We start from the raw sequence: 14,831 nt of genomic DNA, 5'->3' as shown, positions 1-14,831 counted from the left end.
TCTCATAAAAAATGTTGAGTGAAAGACACAAAAATACATATAGTTTATTTTCATATAATTCTCAAAATTAGCTTATTAATTTTAGTAGGGCACAGATTTCATAAGTATGTTTACTTTATGAAAATTCATTAAGCTGCACATATATGGTTTGTGAATTTTAAGTCTATATATTAAACTTCAAAAGAAGTTTACCTAAAATAGAAAAATAAGATAGATGCATATATATTCTTCTTATTCTAAAATGATCCATGGCCATAAATCATAATTTGAAAATGAGTAAGAAGAAGCAGGCCCCTTCTATAAGCAATCTGAAATAGTATTTCTTAGACCTTTCTCCCCACAATCATGACAAATGTCTACCTTTGTCCTACTTTATCATTTTCCCTGAAATTGCATAACAATTCTGTAAGAATAAAGGAAGGGGTATGAAGAGAGAGTGAAAGGAAAGGTTTTAACAAATTTGGGAGAGTTGGATGTTTGCTTTACTCCCTGGAAAGTTTTTTTTTTAATCTGTCTGTCTATATTACTCTTAACCCCAACCTCCAGCCACCTGAAGAATTATTGCCCAGGTTACTCTTGGTCACTTCATTTTCCTACTTTGATAATAGTAAATATAAATGCTTAATGGGATCAGTCAATAAAGATAAAATAGGTAATAAACTAAGTTTATTAATAATGAACTTCATTTCATGATTATTTTCTGAAACATTGAGCAAAATAGGAAGAGAGTTTATCAAACTCTTTACAGAAGCCTCCATGTGGGTCATGAGTAATTATAAACTACAGCTCTAGAACCCAAAAGAATCAAGTTTGAATTTAACTTCTATTTATCTTCAGTTGGATTTTAAAAAATGGTTCTCTTTTAACTTTCAAATCTGGAAATGAAAATAATGCTTCCTTCCAATGGGTGAATTGTTTTAAACCATTTAATACTTAATAAATTTACTACATATACCATCTATATTGGATGTAGAGCCAAATATCCACAAAAACATCTTAAAAATAAAACAGATGTTTCAAAATAAGCAGGGAAAAACATTTCACCTATTTCTGTTCTATAGTTAGATTTATAAACAAAAACGGCAAATTATTATAACTTAGATTTTAACATTTTTGCCCTAATTACACCACCATAATTGGAACCATGTTAAGATAAACTGAAATTACTGTGTTATAAACAGAAGTGTTTATCTTAGGATTTTACAATGAAGTTGAAGAGAAACATTTTTAAAGTATGGCTACAGGCATGATTGTTAAGACATTTTTATAAATTCCCTAATATTTTAATACCAATATTTCAATCCAATCCTGTATGTGGGTTCCATTAATTTTGCCACAGTTTCCTTTGTAATTTTGTTTGTTGAAATATTTATTCCTTTGCATAAAATCATTAAAAAGTTTAGTCCAAGAAAAAGTGTCTCTTTCGAGTCTCATGATAGTTCTGACAGTTACTTTATTAAATTTTTAATTTAAATTTCTATCCTATTTCCATTAAGTGTCCTAATGCATTTATTGGGGAACTAGATTCTCACTAGATGAGGTATTTAATCTTTATGAGTGCATTTAAAGGGGAAAAAAGTCATGAGAAACATTAAAGAACAAAAAGTCAAATATAAAATTTGTCCACATATTTGAACACATTAAGTTAGAGTTGGAAAGCACGTTCTTGCTCATCAAACAAAAATTATTTCTCCCATTTGTTGCTTATTTCTTAGCCACTATGAAAAATCCAATTCATTTTTATTTTTCAGTCTTCTCTTTTCAAGAAGTTTAGTAAAAACAAACAGGTAATCATAATTTTAAAAATCTCACTCTCATTAACATCTTTCAGGAAAGTAAATTTCCATTCTTCTCTGCCTGAGTTATCACAACGCAAATTGAAGAGTGAAGAATAAACACAAGCAAGAGAAAAGAAAATCAATAAAAGGACAAAGGGGCAAAAGAGGACTCAGACACAAAGGGGTGGAAGGAGGAAAGGAAGGAAGGAAGGAAGGAAGGAAGGAAGGAAGGAAGGAAGGAAGGAAGGAAGGAAGGAAGGAAGGAAGGAAGGAAGGAAGGAAGGGAGGGAGGGAGGGAGGGAGGGAGGGAGGGAGGGAGGGAGGGAGGGAGGGAGGGAGGGAGGGAGGGAGGGAAAATTCAAGATAATAGTGCTTTAATAGTATCTGGGAGTTCACACTGAGAGGCTAGGGAAAAGAAACGAATTTTGCTTACCTGTTAGAAATGCGCGGTTTTCTGGGAGCTGTCCAATGTGCTAACTGAGCCGTCATAGTCACAACTTACCTCCTTCTAGGAATTGATGTCTTTGCCGATTCTCCCTTGAACAAAAATGTCTTCATATTAATTTTTAAGGCTATTTCTTCTAGTCCATCTTTAAGATTATTTCTAACATATTGTTCTGCCCTGCCGTGTCTTCTTAAAAATCCCTATACTGAAAAATTAAGTAAATACAGCTAGTGGCAAATAAGGAAAAATGAACCCTTCTTTGTTAAAATGTTAGAGATAATATGAAATCAGTGAAATTTCATTTTCGTTATACCAAATTTAAAGTCTCTTTTCATCTAAAAAATAATGACCTAAAAGATAACCAGAAATCTTCCTTTAAAAGAATTCAGTAGTATAGCTTCCGTTCTGAAGTCCTGCAGGAAGGTACTAATCAATGACAAAAATAAGCCAGATGGAAGTGTCAGGGTCTTTCTTTTTTTCACAAATACTGGTCAGCAATTTAACACTTGAAAGACTTCTCCACAGAGGGTGAGCCTATCGACCCATTGGTTCATCGGAGGGTAAACCGCATATTTGAAAGGAGATTGAAGTTATTTTGTTTGTGGGGAGGGAGAGGGTTTGCTTTGCCTCCCGCCCTGGGATAGTACAGTAAAGCACCCTCGGGGTAAATATTCTGAGCTTCCCTTTTTCATTTTACTGTCATCATAACTTTTGCCTTCGAAGTAAAATCCTCTACAAGAGTAGAAGGGTAAGAAAAGGAAAGTCAAGTATCTCAATTATTAGCTGATTATAACACAACAGGCTTTGGGAGCCAGGGTTTGTAACGCGGCAGGAGAGCTGTTTACGATGTCCAGGGAGGAGAAAGCCGGTTCCAACAGCGACCCTTGGGAATGCGCTCTCGGCACCCCCTACTGTGCTTACTTAGGCTAATGGAAGATTTTGCCTTTCAGCAGCCGCTGCACTGGGATACCGGACAAACAGCTCCCCTCGACCCCTGGCAGACAGGGCCCCTCTTCAGGACATCATTAAAAGCACAAGCACTTGTTTCACACCCACAGGCAGCCTTGGTTGGCAAGATTCAGGACTCCTGCCCTGAAGCCAAGGAGAATCCAAAGCTGTGGAAAACATCCTCGCTTTGAAAATCCAAAACTAAATTAAATAACTACATGAGATAAGGAGCCTGAAGAATATTAGCCGGCTGCGGGGGTGTGGAGAAACACAAAAGGCACAGCAGGTAAGATCTGGGGGTTGCCAAGAAGGAACTGTCCCAGGTGGCGCAGCGAACGGAATCTCGAAACTGGAGGCCCGTCCCTTTGAGTCTTCATGCATGCTCGAGCTTGTCTTCTTCCATCAGCCTCGAGAGGAAGGACGTTGCCAGAGCCTTCCCTATCGGTAACACTAATCCTGTTATCAGCTCGGTTACAAATACTCATGTAGCCTAGTCCTTCAGTGATGGTGTCGCATCCTACTCAGGGCCGTTAGGAAGCCCATCACCAGAGTCTCGCCCCTCCCTGCTAGAAACCGATGAGACGCAGGACCAAGCCGACGCGATGGAGGCCTATCCGGAGAGCTGCGTGGATGCCACCGTGCTGGGCTTCGTTGCAGACCTGTCCCTGGCCTCGCCGGGGCATCCTCTCCTCTGCGACTTCGCGCCCGGGGTCCCCTTTGGTGACCGAGACCTTGTGCTCCGAGAGGGAAGACCCAGGAGGCTGGCGTGCTTTGAGGAGGATCCAGACGAGGAGGGCGAAGGAGACGACGGGGAGGAGGAGGAGGAGGATGAGGAGCAAGGGAGAGGTGCCTCCCTGCTGGGCCGCCCGAAGAGGAAAAGGGTGATCACCTACGCCCAGCGCCAGGCCGCCAACATCCGCGAGAGGAAGCGGATGTTCAACCTCAACGAGGCCTTCGACCAGCTGCGGAGAAAGGTGCCCACTTTTGCTTACGAGAAGAGGCTGTCCAGGATCGAGACCCTACGCCTGGCTATCGTCTACATTTCCTTCATGACCGAGCTCTTGGAGAGCTGCGAGAAGGAGGAAACCCGCTGAGTCGGGACGGGATGGAGGAGTCTGCCCCTCCCTCCCCTGGGCGCGCGGGGCTGGGGGTGTTTCAGGACCCGCAGGATGCGGCGGAAAGGCCTGGAGGGCTGCTCCAAGACAGAACCTCTGGCTTTCTGGTGCTTGGTTCGGGGTTAAAATCCCCATAGCCCTGAGAAGAGCGGCAGCCGTGTACTTAGTAAACACGGGACCGCTCTCGGTGGTTTGGGGCAGCGGCGGGCGGGGATCATTAGAATGAGTTAGAACGCCTTTGGGTCATCAAGGCTCCCGCCCAAAAGCAGCTTCGGCAGGCCGGGTGGGTGGGCAGCTAACCCTCTCCACTAACGGCAGACTCCAGGGACTTCTACGGAGTCCCATCTCTCCTCTTTACCTTTTTTTTTTTTAATAGAAGCAATAAAATAGACATTCCTAGTTTTTTTCCTTAATCCTCAAGAGTCGGTGTCATGCCTTCCCCAGCAGGCGCTCGGCTGCTACTCGCGCCCTTAGAGAGATCCTGGAGCAGAGACCCACGAGGGGTGCATGGTGCGGGACCTCCTGGGAGGCCACGGAGCTCCGGATCTCTTGTCCGGTTCCTTTAGGCTTGTGGTCAAACGGAAGGACAAGGAGGAGGAGGGACGGGGAGTCGAGGGAACAGGCGACTCTTGAGAAATGACTTCATTCTCCCTCCCCTTATGCGCAGAATCAGGAACCCTTTTCGCGTCCTTCTAGGAGCCAGATGCTTGAACCCGGAGGTAGGTCGGGTAGCTCGGGCCCCTGCTCCAAGACACTCATGGGCATGCTGAGGGTCTTGCGCGCCTCGAGCCCGCAGGTGCCTCCCCGTGTCGCCTCGGGAGAAAGGACCAGGTCTTCCCCGTCGCTGGGAAGACGCAGCGCCGCCTGAGCGCTCACTTTAAAATTTTTTACTGTAGGTAGAGAAGATAGCTTTCATTCTATCGCATTTAGGCACAGGTGAAGCAAAAAGTCAAAGGAGGAGATGCATTCTTCCGCTCTGCAAAAGGTGCAATGGAGATTTTGAGGTTGAAGCAGGACCATAGTGAGGGGCCGCCTCCAGTTTGGACCCTCTGCCATTACACAGTTCTTCCTTTCTGGGCCACCTGCTAACACCTGAACTGAAGGTCTCCGAATAGAAGTAGGTACGTGAGGAGAGGAACTTGTGAATAATACCCACCTACCTGTAAACTCAATAATCCTAAAGGATAAATCCTGTTGTATTCCAACACTTCATTTTGCCTCTTCCTTACCATACCCTTGTGTATGTGTGAGTGCGTGCACACACACACTACACTATCATACTTTTAGATATATAACACATTTTATTAAGTAATATATACTCAACCTAAAAGGAAAAGAAAAATATAAATCACTCCGCATTACCACAGTGAGCATTTTTATCTATGTCCTTCTAGTCTTTTTTTTTTTTCTATACGGATATAAATTTAGTATGTTTAACAAATTTGGGATCTTTTGATATTGATCTTTTTCCACTCAGCATTATAGAATAAGCACTCTTCTCTGGACTATAAATATTTTTCAAATGTAATTTGATTACTGTATCTTATTGTCATATCGATGTAGCACAACTTAATTCCGGTCCTTTACAAGTGATAGCTAAGATATTTTCTTTACAAGAAATAAATAATGATGCAAAGAGCATTCTACAAATTTCTTCTCTGACTATAATTCCCTGATACTAGATAACTAGAAGTGAAATTTCTGCATCAAATGAGCATTGAGGTTTGCGGCTACAAATGGCCTGATTGCCTTCCAGGGGGGTTATGCCAGTTCATATTCCTCCCAACAGCATTACAGGGCTTTGCTTGTCAAGTGCCTTCATTTAAAACTTTTCCTAGTTCTCTTATATATGGAAACTGGATTAGTTTTGAAATGTACACCCTCCCAAAAATGTTTTTTATTTTTACTGTCTTCACCAGGACTTCTGCCTCTATCATAAAAGTAACAGGGTAAAACGGTTAAAAAAAAAAAAGTAACCAAACAACAAAATCAGGGAATGCATTTTTTTTTCATTCTCAAGCACCTTTATTAAACTGAAAACTTCACAGTTTATATTTATGAAGTAAAATTACTCATTTTCTCTTCTTTTCCTAGGTGCTTTCTGGCTTCTCAAACTAGTGTATCTGTTTTTAAAGATAGCTTTTAAATTACTCATTTCAATATGTTAGAGGAAAACAACTATTTTCAATTCATCATCAAACTTGATGCTGCTCCCCAACTTCTTATGGAGTGCTAGTGGCTCCATCAATTCCCTCATGTTCACCCAGTTATTAATTTATTTAATTTTTTTAAGTGTTGATATTTTATATATTGTGTGAATGCGTTCAAAATTGAAAGAGCTTATGGAAGCTCTCTTCCTTCTCCCACTTAAAAGTCCTCCTGAGAATTAAACATCCACTTTTAATAATCTGCAGGTGTTAAATAAGTTTCAAAATGTTTCAACTCTAGGAATCTTTAATATTCTGTTGATAACTAATTTTGAAACCCAGACATTTAAAAAAAACTATGTAGACAAAGGACCCCAAAATTGGGTGCTGAAGAGTAAATACAACTATCCATCACTCTTAATCCTCTTCCCCATATTCTGAACCATTATGTTATATTCTTGGTAAGCACATTATATCCTACAGTTAATACCTCTTCAGTAGAGTAATTAATGCCTGAAGAACTTCTTAATAAAAAGCATTTTCTCCATTATTATTAGAATTATGCCCACAAGTCTTAAAACTATTACAGCTTACAAATGTTGTGTTGTCAGTTTTTTATATTTAGAAGCTGCTATAAATGTAAAGTATCTAAGACATTTTCTTAATCATTGTAGTAATAGAATAATTTGAAGCCAAATAAGGATCAGAAACACATAGAAATGGGTTGACTTATTCCATATACCAAATCATCCATAAAGATAAGACAAAATGATGCATGTTTCCAACATGAATTCACTTCACTTCTATTATCTTCACTTTCAACTTTTCTAAGTTTTCTCCATATTAATTCCATAAATTTGGTATACTCTTTAATATGAGTGTCTTTCAGTATATAACAAAATATATGTTAAAATTGTTTTATTCTTTGTTCTCTTTTAAAACAAGGTTGACAGAAATATCAGTAGACACTAGTTTTCAAAACCTTCACCAGTGTTTTTTAAAAAAAACTAATGGTGTCAATTCCTTCCCAAAATTGTAAGAACTGGCTCTTGAAATCTTAAAATTATTTGGACATATAGAAGCTAAATATCATTTTAGATGTTGTTTGGAAACAATTTATTTATATATTCTTTACTGACTGAAAATTGCCTTTTGGTCTCAAACTAAGTTCTCCATAACTATCAAGTCACTCTTCAGTATTCAGACATGTAAACCAAAAAAGATCTAAATTAAATCATATTTGAAAGACATAATCAGGCTTTCCAAGGAAAGCAACAATATGAATATGAAATATGAAATATGAAAAAATCAGAAGTCTTTTCCATCAACAGGCAGTCATTCAGACCAATATCTTTTACAGGTGTCCAATGTGAAAGCGTATTTTAGCAAAATTTGCACTGGAAACTGAACCAACTATTATGCTAGTATGCATATTCCTGCATGAACATACAATTAAGCCCCTTGGATTCGTGTCTGTTATTGTATCTGTCAGCATTTCCATAATAAAACACTACTGTGGAAGGTTTATAGGAGAGATGAAACTTGTTAAGCACAGTTTAGCATAACTTTTTTCATAATTACAAGTCTTCAAAGAAAATTTCAAAGCTAATGAAGACACTTAAGTACATTTTATGTGTGAGGTTCCAAAACGTACCTGCAGATAAAAAATCAAGAGATTCTATTTGCTACAAAACGTTAGATTTTTATTTTTATTAAAAATAGCTGACAGATTAATATATGAAGTTTAAGTATTAAATCTACCTCTCATAGTGTGATAATTTTCATTTTACTTTAAATGTATTCGAAAAGTACTGAAATTTTGGTATATATCTATAACTTGGCCCAAAGTTCCCTCAAAGATTCCTGAACTTGGCCTACATTTTGGATGAAGCTAGGCCCAATTTCTGGTCAGCACCTTCTTTTCTTGTGAATGCTGGACTAAAAAAGTTTACAGAACAAGAGTCAGCAGTTCTGACCATTTTGTTTTCACTTTGGGGTTTCTTTGAATCCAAAGCTCAAAACCAAACCTGGCAGAGGAGGAGAAGGAAAGGAAAGAAGCCATGCAAACTGACAGGAATAAAATACCAGAAAGATGGAAAAACTTCTTCAAGTCTTAAAACCAAAGCCTCTGAATTTCCACAACTTTCTCAATGACACCAGATTTTTAGTTTGCACCTAAAACACTTCTATAAAGGAGCAATAGGAAACACAAAGAATAGTATGAGTACATTTCAAAACCTTCTCATGGCTAATTTTTGGTAGAAGTCCACGCTTAATTTTGCAGAAGGTAAAGAACTTTTCATATTCAATGAAATCAAGAGTTTGACAAATTATAATAAAATGTCTTTTGGTGACTTAGTGCTTTATTGTTTTCTAAGCAGCATTCACATTATTTTCTCTCATTTGATCCTCCCAACTGATTTCAAAAAGATCTACAATCCTTCAATTAAACTGAGTCACCAGAGTAGCATCTTAAAAATTCATTTACTCACTGAAATCAGCATGACAGCGAGATTCCTAAAAGGGACCAATGGTTATATATAGGCAACACATTACGTTGAAAGATATTGCCTTCAAATATCAAAAGCAGCTTAACACACTCTGCAGATGATAGATTATACAAAAGGCTGATATGGTTAGGCTCCCCCAAAGGCCACATTTTATAACCTTCTATTTAGGACTCTGTGAAGGAGATTTCCACCTGCAGCCAGCAAACATAGATGACCTCAGAACAGCTGTTATGGACAGCTTTTTATGATTTCCACTCTTCAAAAGGTAGGGAAGTGTCTATGAGAATACAGACATAGATCAAATAGCTGGTAAGCAATAAAAGGCAACAATGTCACAAATGCGTTTGAATGAGTGAATGAATGAATGAATGTGATTACACAATTATTTTACAGCAGATAATTTTGTGACTTCTTCAAAGTTTAGTAAAATCACAGGCTATATTTGTTACCAGTCAGATCTTGCATTGACTGACTACATTTAATACCATTGTTTAGTGAAATGTTGAAAAACTAGAAATAGTCTCAAGAAAAATCACCAAATAATTGGATTGGTCTAGATGAATTAATATTATCTGTAATAATAAACAGTAATATCTCTAATAATAATATTTACTGTATTGCTTGCATGACAACCGTGTTCTAAACACTGTTTTGAGATTTTTACAGAACTATTAAAGTTTTCATAATATTTTAAAGATATTGGCACCTTATAGTGATGATGACACTGTGGAATAGAAATAACTTTCCCAAGCTCAACCATCTAATAAATAGTGAAGTTAAGGTTTATACTCAGCCAAGGATCTCAGACACCAGCTTCTTAGGGACTGAGGTTATTTGTATATTATTATATGATTATTATATTTAAGTAGAAATTATGTGGTAAAAATGAAAAACTATTGTTTATCTTTGCTGAAGATCACACATGTAGGCCTGGGCTTATCATGTACCACAGAGATACAGTCTCTGCATTGAAACCTGAGAAGGTGGATGACTGGTGGGTCTTTTTGAAGAGGCTTTGAAATAATCATCAATGGATATTTTAAAGCCACACTTTTCCTTGAGTGGCTTCAATGCAATCCTCCCAAAAGAGAGGAGATAAAACTCTTCTAATGAACATAATGATTATTCACACAAGCTTTGGAATTTGACAGAAGTAAGTTTGAATTGCAGGTACATCCATAATACTATGGAAGTTAGTACAACTTACTTAATTTTGATGACCCTCAGTTTCTTCAGCTTTAAAAGAGGAATAATAATATCCATCTCATAGGGCCCTTATGAAGACTGATTGAAATACATATGCAGAATGAATGGTGTATAGTGAGCACTCAGTAAATGGGAACTACTATAAAAATACATGTCATAATCATTATCATCATTATTCTATCCCTTCCATTTGTATGGCAATGAAAACTCTATGAAACAAGGCATCACCTTCACCACCAATGGTAATATGTGAAAACATAACATATATAAAGAATAGGACTTATTAGATAATGCTTCTAAATAATCTGAAAAAGTCAGATTTTTAAAGTTCCCCAACATTTTTTTATTCCTGGAATACTGGAGGGCAGCATTTAGTCCTGGTCTGTACATTTTTCTAAGTGGAATAATACACACCCAACAGAGACTATAGAAACTGAAAGTCCCTCCTTTAGCCAGCTGCTGTAATAGCACATACATTAAAGAGAAAGGTAGGTAGGTGACTTGAAATCTCAAAAAAATTATCTGAATTCATTCAGGTTTCTATTTTGTCAGCAGCCTAGACTTTATATTGAAGTCTATGCTTTCCACATCAGTGTGCATTTATTCAAATCAAATAATTCCTGTTGGAATAGTTCTGTATTTGATTGCAGTAGTGGTTATACTAACCAACATATGTAATAGAATGACATAGAACTATGTTTTTTATACACCAGTGTCAATTTTCTGCTTTGATATTGTACTATAGTTATATAAAATGTAACCAATGGAGGAAACTGAGTGAAGGGTATACTGACCCTCTCTGTATCATATTTGTAACGTCCTATAAATCAATAATCATTTCAAAATAAAATGTGAAAAAAATCAGATAATTACTATGGCATTCCCTTGAACCTATAAAGCACCTTACAAATATAAATCATCACTAATTTTAGGGAAACATTCATAACTAATTGATTCATATCATGTTCTACAATTTTCTTCAAGTGTTTCATGAAAATTAAGCCAGATTTTGTGTATGGTATTACGTGGATCCTAGAATAAAAATCAGGACTCTACCCATAACAGATATAACCAAGAAGTGAGTATCTGATTCTGGGTTCCTTGGTCTATGCTGACATTCTTGGCCAGATACATTCTAAAGAATGAATTTGTAGTGTGGCAGGAACCTCCTATCTTTATTCTGCTACTTTCTAAATTAGAAAATTTGCTTAAACTACCTAGGCTTCAATACCTATCCTCATTTGTAAAGTGGAAATAATAAACCAAGTTGTTTAAAGTATCAGAAGATATCATGTAAAGCGCTTAGTACAATGCCTCACACAAAGTAAGCATTTAGCCAATGTTGTTACTGTTGTTTATGTTATTGTAAAGTTGAGCATGTATATAGAAGGACAATTCAGCCTTTTAGAAGGACTCATGAGAACACATAAAAAAAGCAATATTAAATAGTGTGTCATGCTCCTTCTAAAAAGAATAAGATTCTTTTAAATAGCATGGCATTTGGGTCCAATTTAAGCTGCTGCTATAAAACCTACTTTTGTCAAATCTTGTCTCTAAAGCATAGAAATTTAAAGGTAAGGTTGCTGGTTTACAACATGCAGTCACAACTTTTGGTCTGCCAGGAAGGTCACTCACTGTAAGCCCTACATTTTAAAAATAATCTCTAAAATGTATAAAGCTTTTTGTAAAAGTTAAAAAGGGATACCTCAATTGGTAAGTCCTCTGGAAATTTATTTTTGAGCAAATTCATCTGAAAAGCTATAGTGTTAGTGACAGTAATTGAGAAGTAGAACTACCTCAATTACAAAGCATGGATGCATGCCTGATCTAGGTTAATCTGAAATGTGAAAACCTCAGACTCACTCAGCCCTGACACCCAGAAATGGGGTAGCATGGTTATGCTTTGGTTTAGGTTCTCTGAGGGAAATAAGAGTTCCTGAGAAGAGTACCTAAAAAGGTTAAGTATCTGCCACATGCCTCCCACAGAAAGGAATCAGGAAGAGGAAAGGTCCTTCTTTGGAACAGCAGAGAGGGAAATTGGGTCCCAACATGCATTCTTGGACATCCTGTGCTATTACTTCTATTTATAGGTCTCAAAATTGGGCACCTGGCCTTATCCTCTTGAATTACAGAAAAATTTTTTTCATTCTGACAATAGTGGATTTATACAACATCTCTGAAAAGCTTTGTATTACTTGCCTAGATTTATTTGCAATTTAAATATCAATTTTTGAATAAAGTTGGTCTTAATTTATACATAATTAATTTCTCAACATTTAAAAATGGGCAACTTTTTATATATCTACCAATTTATTTAATAATTTGTTCTCCTTGAATAAAAATATAAAAGGATAATTATTAAATTTCTTGTTCCTCTTAAAAACTTTGTTGTAATTTCAAGTGGTTTATTTGATGGTAAAGGGCCTTCTGAAGTACACTACAATTTTTCTGACTTTGGAAACACAATTATTTCAACTATTTTCACCATAGGTTCATATTTTTAACCAAAAACTGTGGTAACTGTAGTTAACAAGTATTTGACGAATAGTGGTTTTGTTAATTATAGATCTTATTGAACATACCACACCATTTTTTTCTTCACTATTCAATGGTCTAATCTGAAGCCCATTAAAATTAGAGCAGATGAGGTCAGTTCAAATATATATTAGATGCTACTTTGTTTCAAGATGACACAATCACAAATTGAATGATATACCCTTATTAGTGCATTACATTTCATTAAATTCAATCAACTGCTTCTAAAATTAACATGGAACAGGCTAAAAAATGCCCAGAACTCAAATGCATTACACAATGAAACACAACAGAAATCTTCCCAAATTACATCCACATGAAAATATACACCATACCATGATTCAGACCTCAGGGTCCTTATCCTAGACATTCTCAGAGCTTCTCCTTCTATAGTTACAACCTCTCCCTCCATTGTATGCTTCACATACATGCAAACATGCATACAGGTGAAAGTACTTCCACCAGAATACCTTCACATGTATTTTAGAATGAATGGCACATATGTAAATTATTTTTCTCCTAGCTCAAATCTTAGAAATGGTTTTATTTTTTTTCCTTTTCCTCCAAACTTTGGTAGTTTCATCCTCTTTTACTAATAGATACATCTTTATTGAATACTTCATATGTGATAATATTAATGATTGTTGAACCTTTCCATCTTTTGTCACTGAAATTTGAGTTAGCATCAATATCTGTACATATATTGAAAATGATCCCAGAAATTACTCCAGTTCTTGATGGAGCATTAGCCCCACATGAGTATATCAGGCAGGAGTATATGAATACAATTACTAAGGCCAGGAGCCAGTCAACTGTAGAAAAGAAAGTGTCTGGAATTGCCATTCAGGAAATCTACAGAACACTCATTGATTAGATGAGGGTCACTGACTCAATGGGAAAAACAGAATTTTCTCTGGGAGTAGAGCTACTTCCTCTTGGAAATATTCAAGAGTATCTGAAGTTCAGGGAATTTACCATATCAAGAAAGGAGTTAGAAAGGACTCAAGAATACTCTGAAATTTGGTTCCAGTTGGGAAGATCAAAGCTGTATTTCATAACATTAGAACATACTGTGGATTCTTACAGCCTGTTTACAGAAATTTCACTGGTAGGAATTTAGCCTAAGGAAATGACCAAGACTATTTCAAAGATTAGAGTATAAGATATACATCTCAGTATTGTTTATATTATTAAAATAGATAAAATAGCCTAGATGTCTAAAAATGTGAGTCTTTAAGCTGTTGCAGCCATTAAAAAGATAGTGTACAAAAAAACTTGTGCTATTTAAAATCCAATAAATGATAAGTTAAAAAATACTTTTTATAAAGCAATATGTAAGTCACGATTTCAATTGTTTCATATGAGAATGTATGTAAATACATGTGTAGTATGAATGTCTTTATATCTACAAATATAAATGTCCATTTTATATATTCTATAGGAGAACTGGTTATTTTTGTACTTGTGCTTTTACAGTTTTCTACCATGCTTTTGTTGTCAGAAAAATAATAAAATGATTTTAAAACAAGTGGGCATACATCAAACTAAAAAGCTTCTTCACAGCAAATAAAACCATCAGTAAAAAAAAGGCAACCTACAGAACAGGAGAAAATGTTTGCAAACCACCTATTTCATAAGGCATGAATAACCAAAATATATAAGGAACTCATACAACTGAGAAGCAAAAGCACAAATAGTCCAATTTAAAAATGGGCAAAGGACATGTATAGGCAGTTTACCAAAGAAGACATACAAATGGCCAACAGGTACATGAAAAGGTGCTCAACAGCACTAATCATCAGAGAAATGCAAATCAAAACCACAAAGAGATATCCTGTTAGAATGGCTATTATCAAAAGACAAGAAATACATGTTGGCAAGAATGTGGAGAAAGGGGAACCCTTGTGCACTCTTGACAGAAATGTAAATTGGTACAGCCATTATAATAAACAATATGGAGGTTTCTCAAAAAAATTTAAATAGAACTACACTATGATCAAGCAATCCCACTTCTGGGTATGCATCTGAAGGAAATGAAACCACTAGAAGAAATATCTGTAACTCTCATGTTCACTGCAGCATTATTCACAAGATCCAAGACAAGGAAACAACCTAGTGTTCACTGATAGATGAGTGGATAAAGAAAA

At 36.6% G+C, this 14,831-nt stretch overlaps 1 protein-coding gene across 1 annotated transcript; it reads left to right on the top strand.

Annotated features, from left to right (window-relative positions):
* Nucleotides 1-3,564: 3,564 nt before the first annotated feature.
* Nucleotides 3,565-4,270, top strand: FERD3L (Fer3 like bHLH transcription factor). The gene has a single exon (XM_036877077.2). The coding sequence runs from the start codon at nt 3,774-3,776 to the stop codon at nt 4,263-4,265; it is 492 nt and encodes a 163-aa protein (XP_036732972.2). The 5' UTR covers nt 3,565-3,773; the 3' UTR covers nt 4,266-4,270.
* The last annotated feature ends 10,561 nt before the right edge of the window (nt 4,271-14,831 follow it).

This window comes from Manis pentadactyla, chromosome 7 (genome assembly GCF_030020395.1).
Source record: "Manis pentadactyla isolate mManPen7 chromosome 7, mManPen7.hap1, whole genome shotgun sequence".
Taxonomy (NCBI): domain Eukaryota; kingdom Metazoa; phylum Chordata; class Mammalia; order Pholidota; family Manidae; genus Manis; species Manis pentadactyla.
This window is presented reverse-complemented; position numbering and strand designations above follow the sequence as displayed.

Bases quoted from the DNA above. Each gene is read 5' to 3' on its own strand.
- FERD3L (XM_036877077.2), top strand. From the start codon at position 3,774: ATGGAGGCCTATCCGGAGAGCTGCGTGGATGCCACCGTGCTGGGCTTC.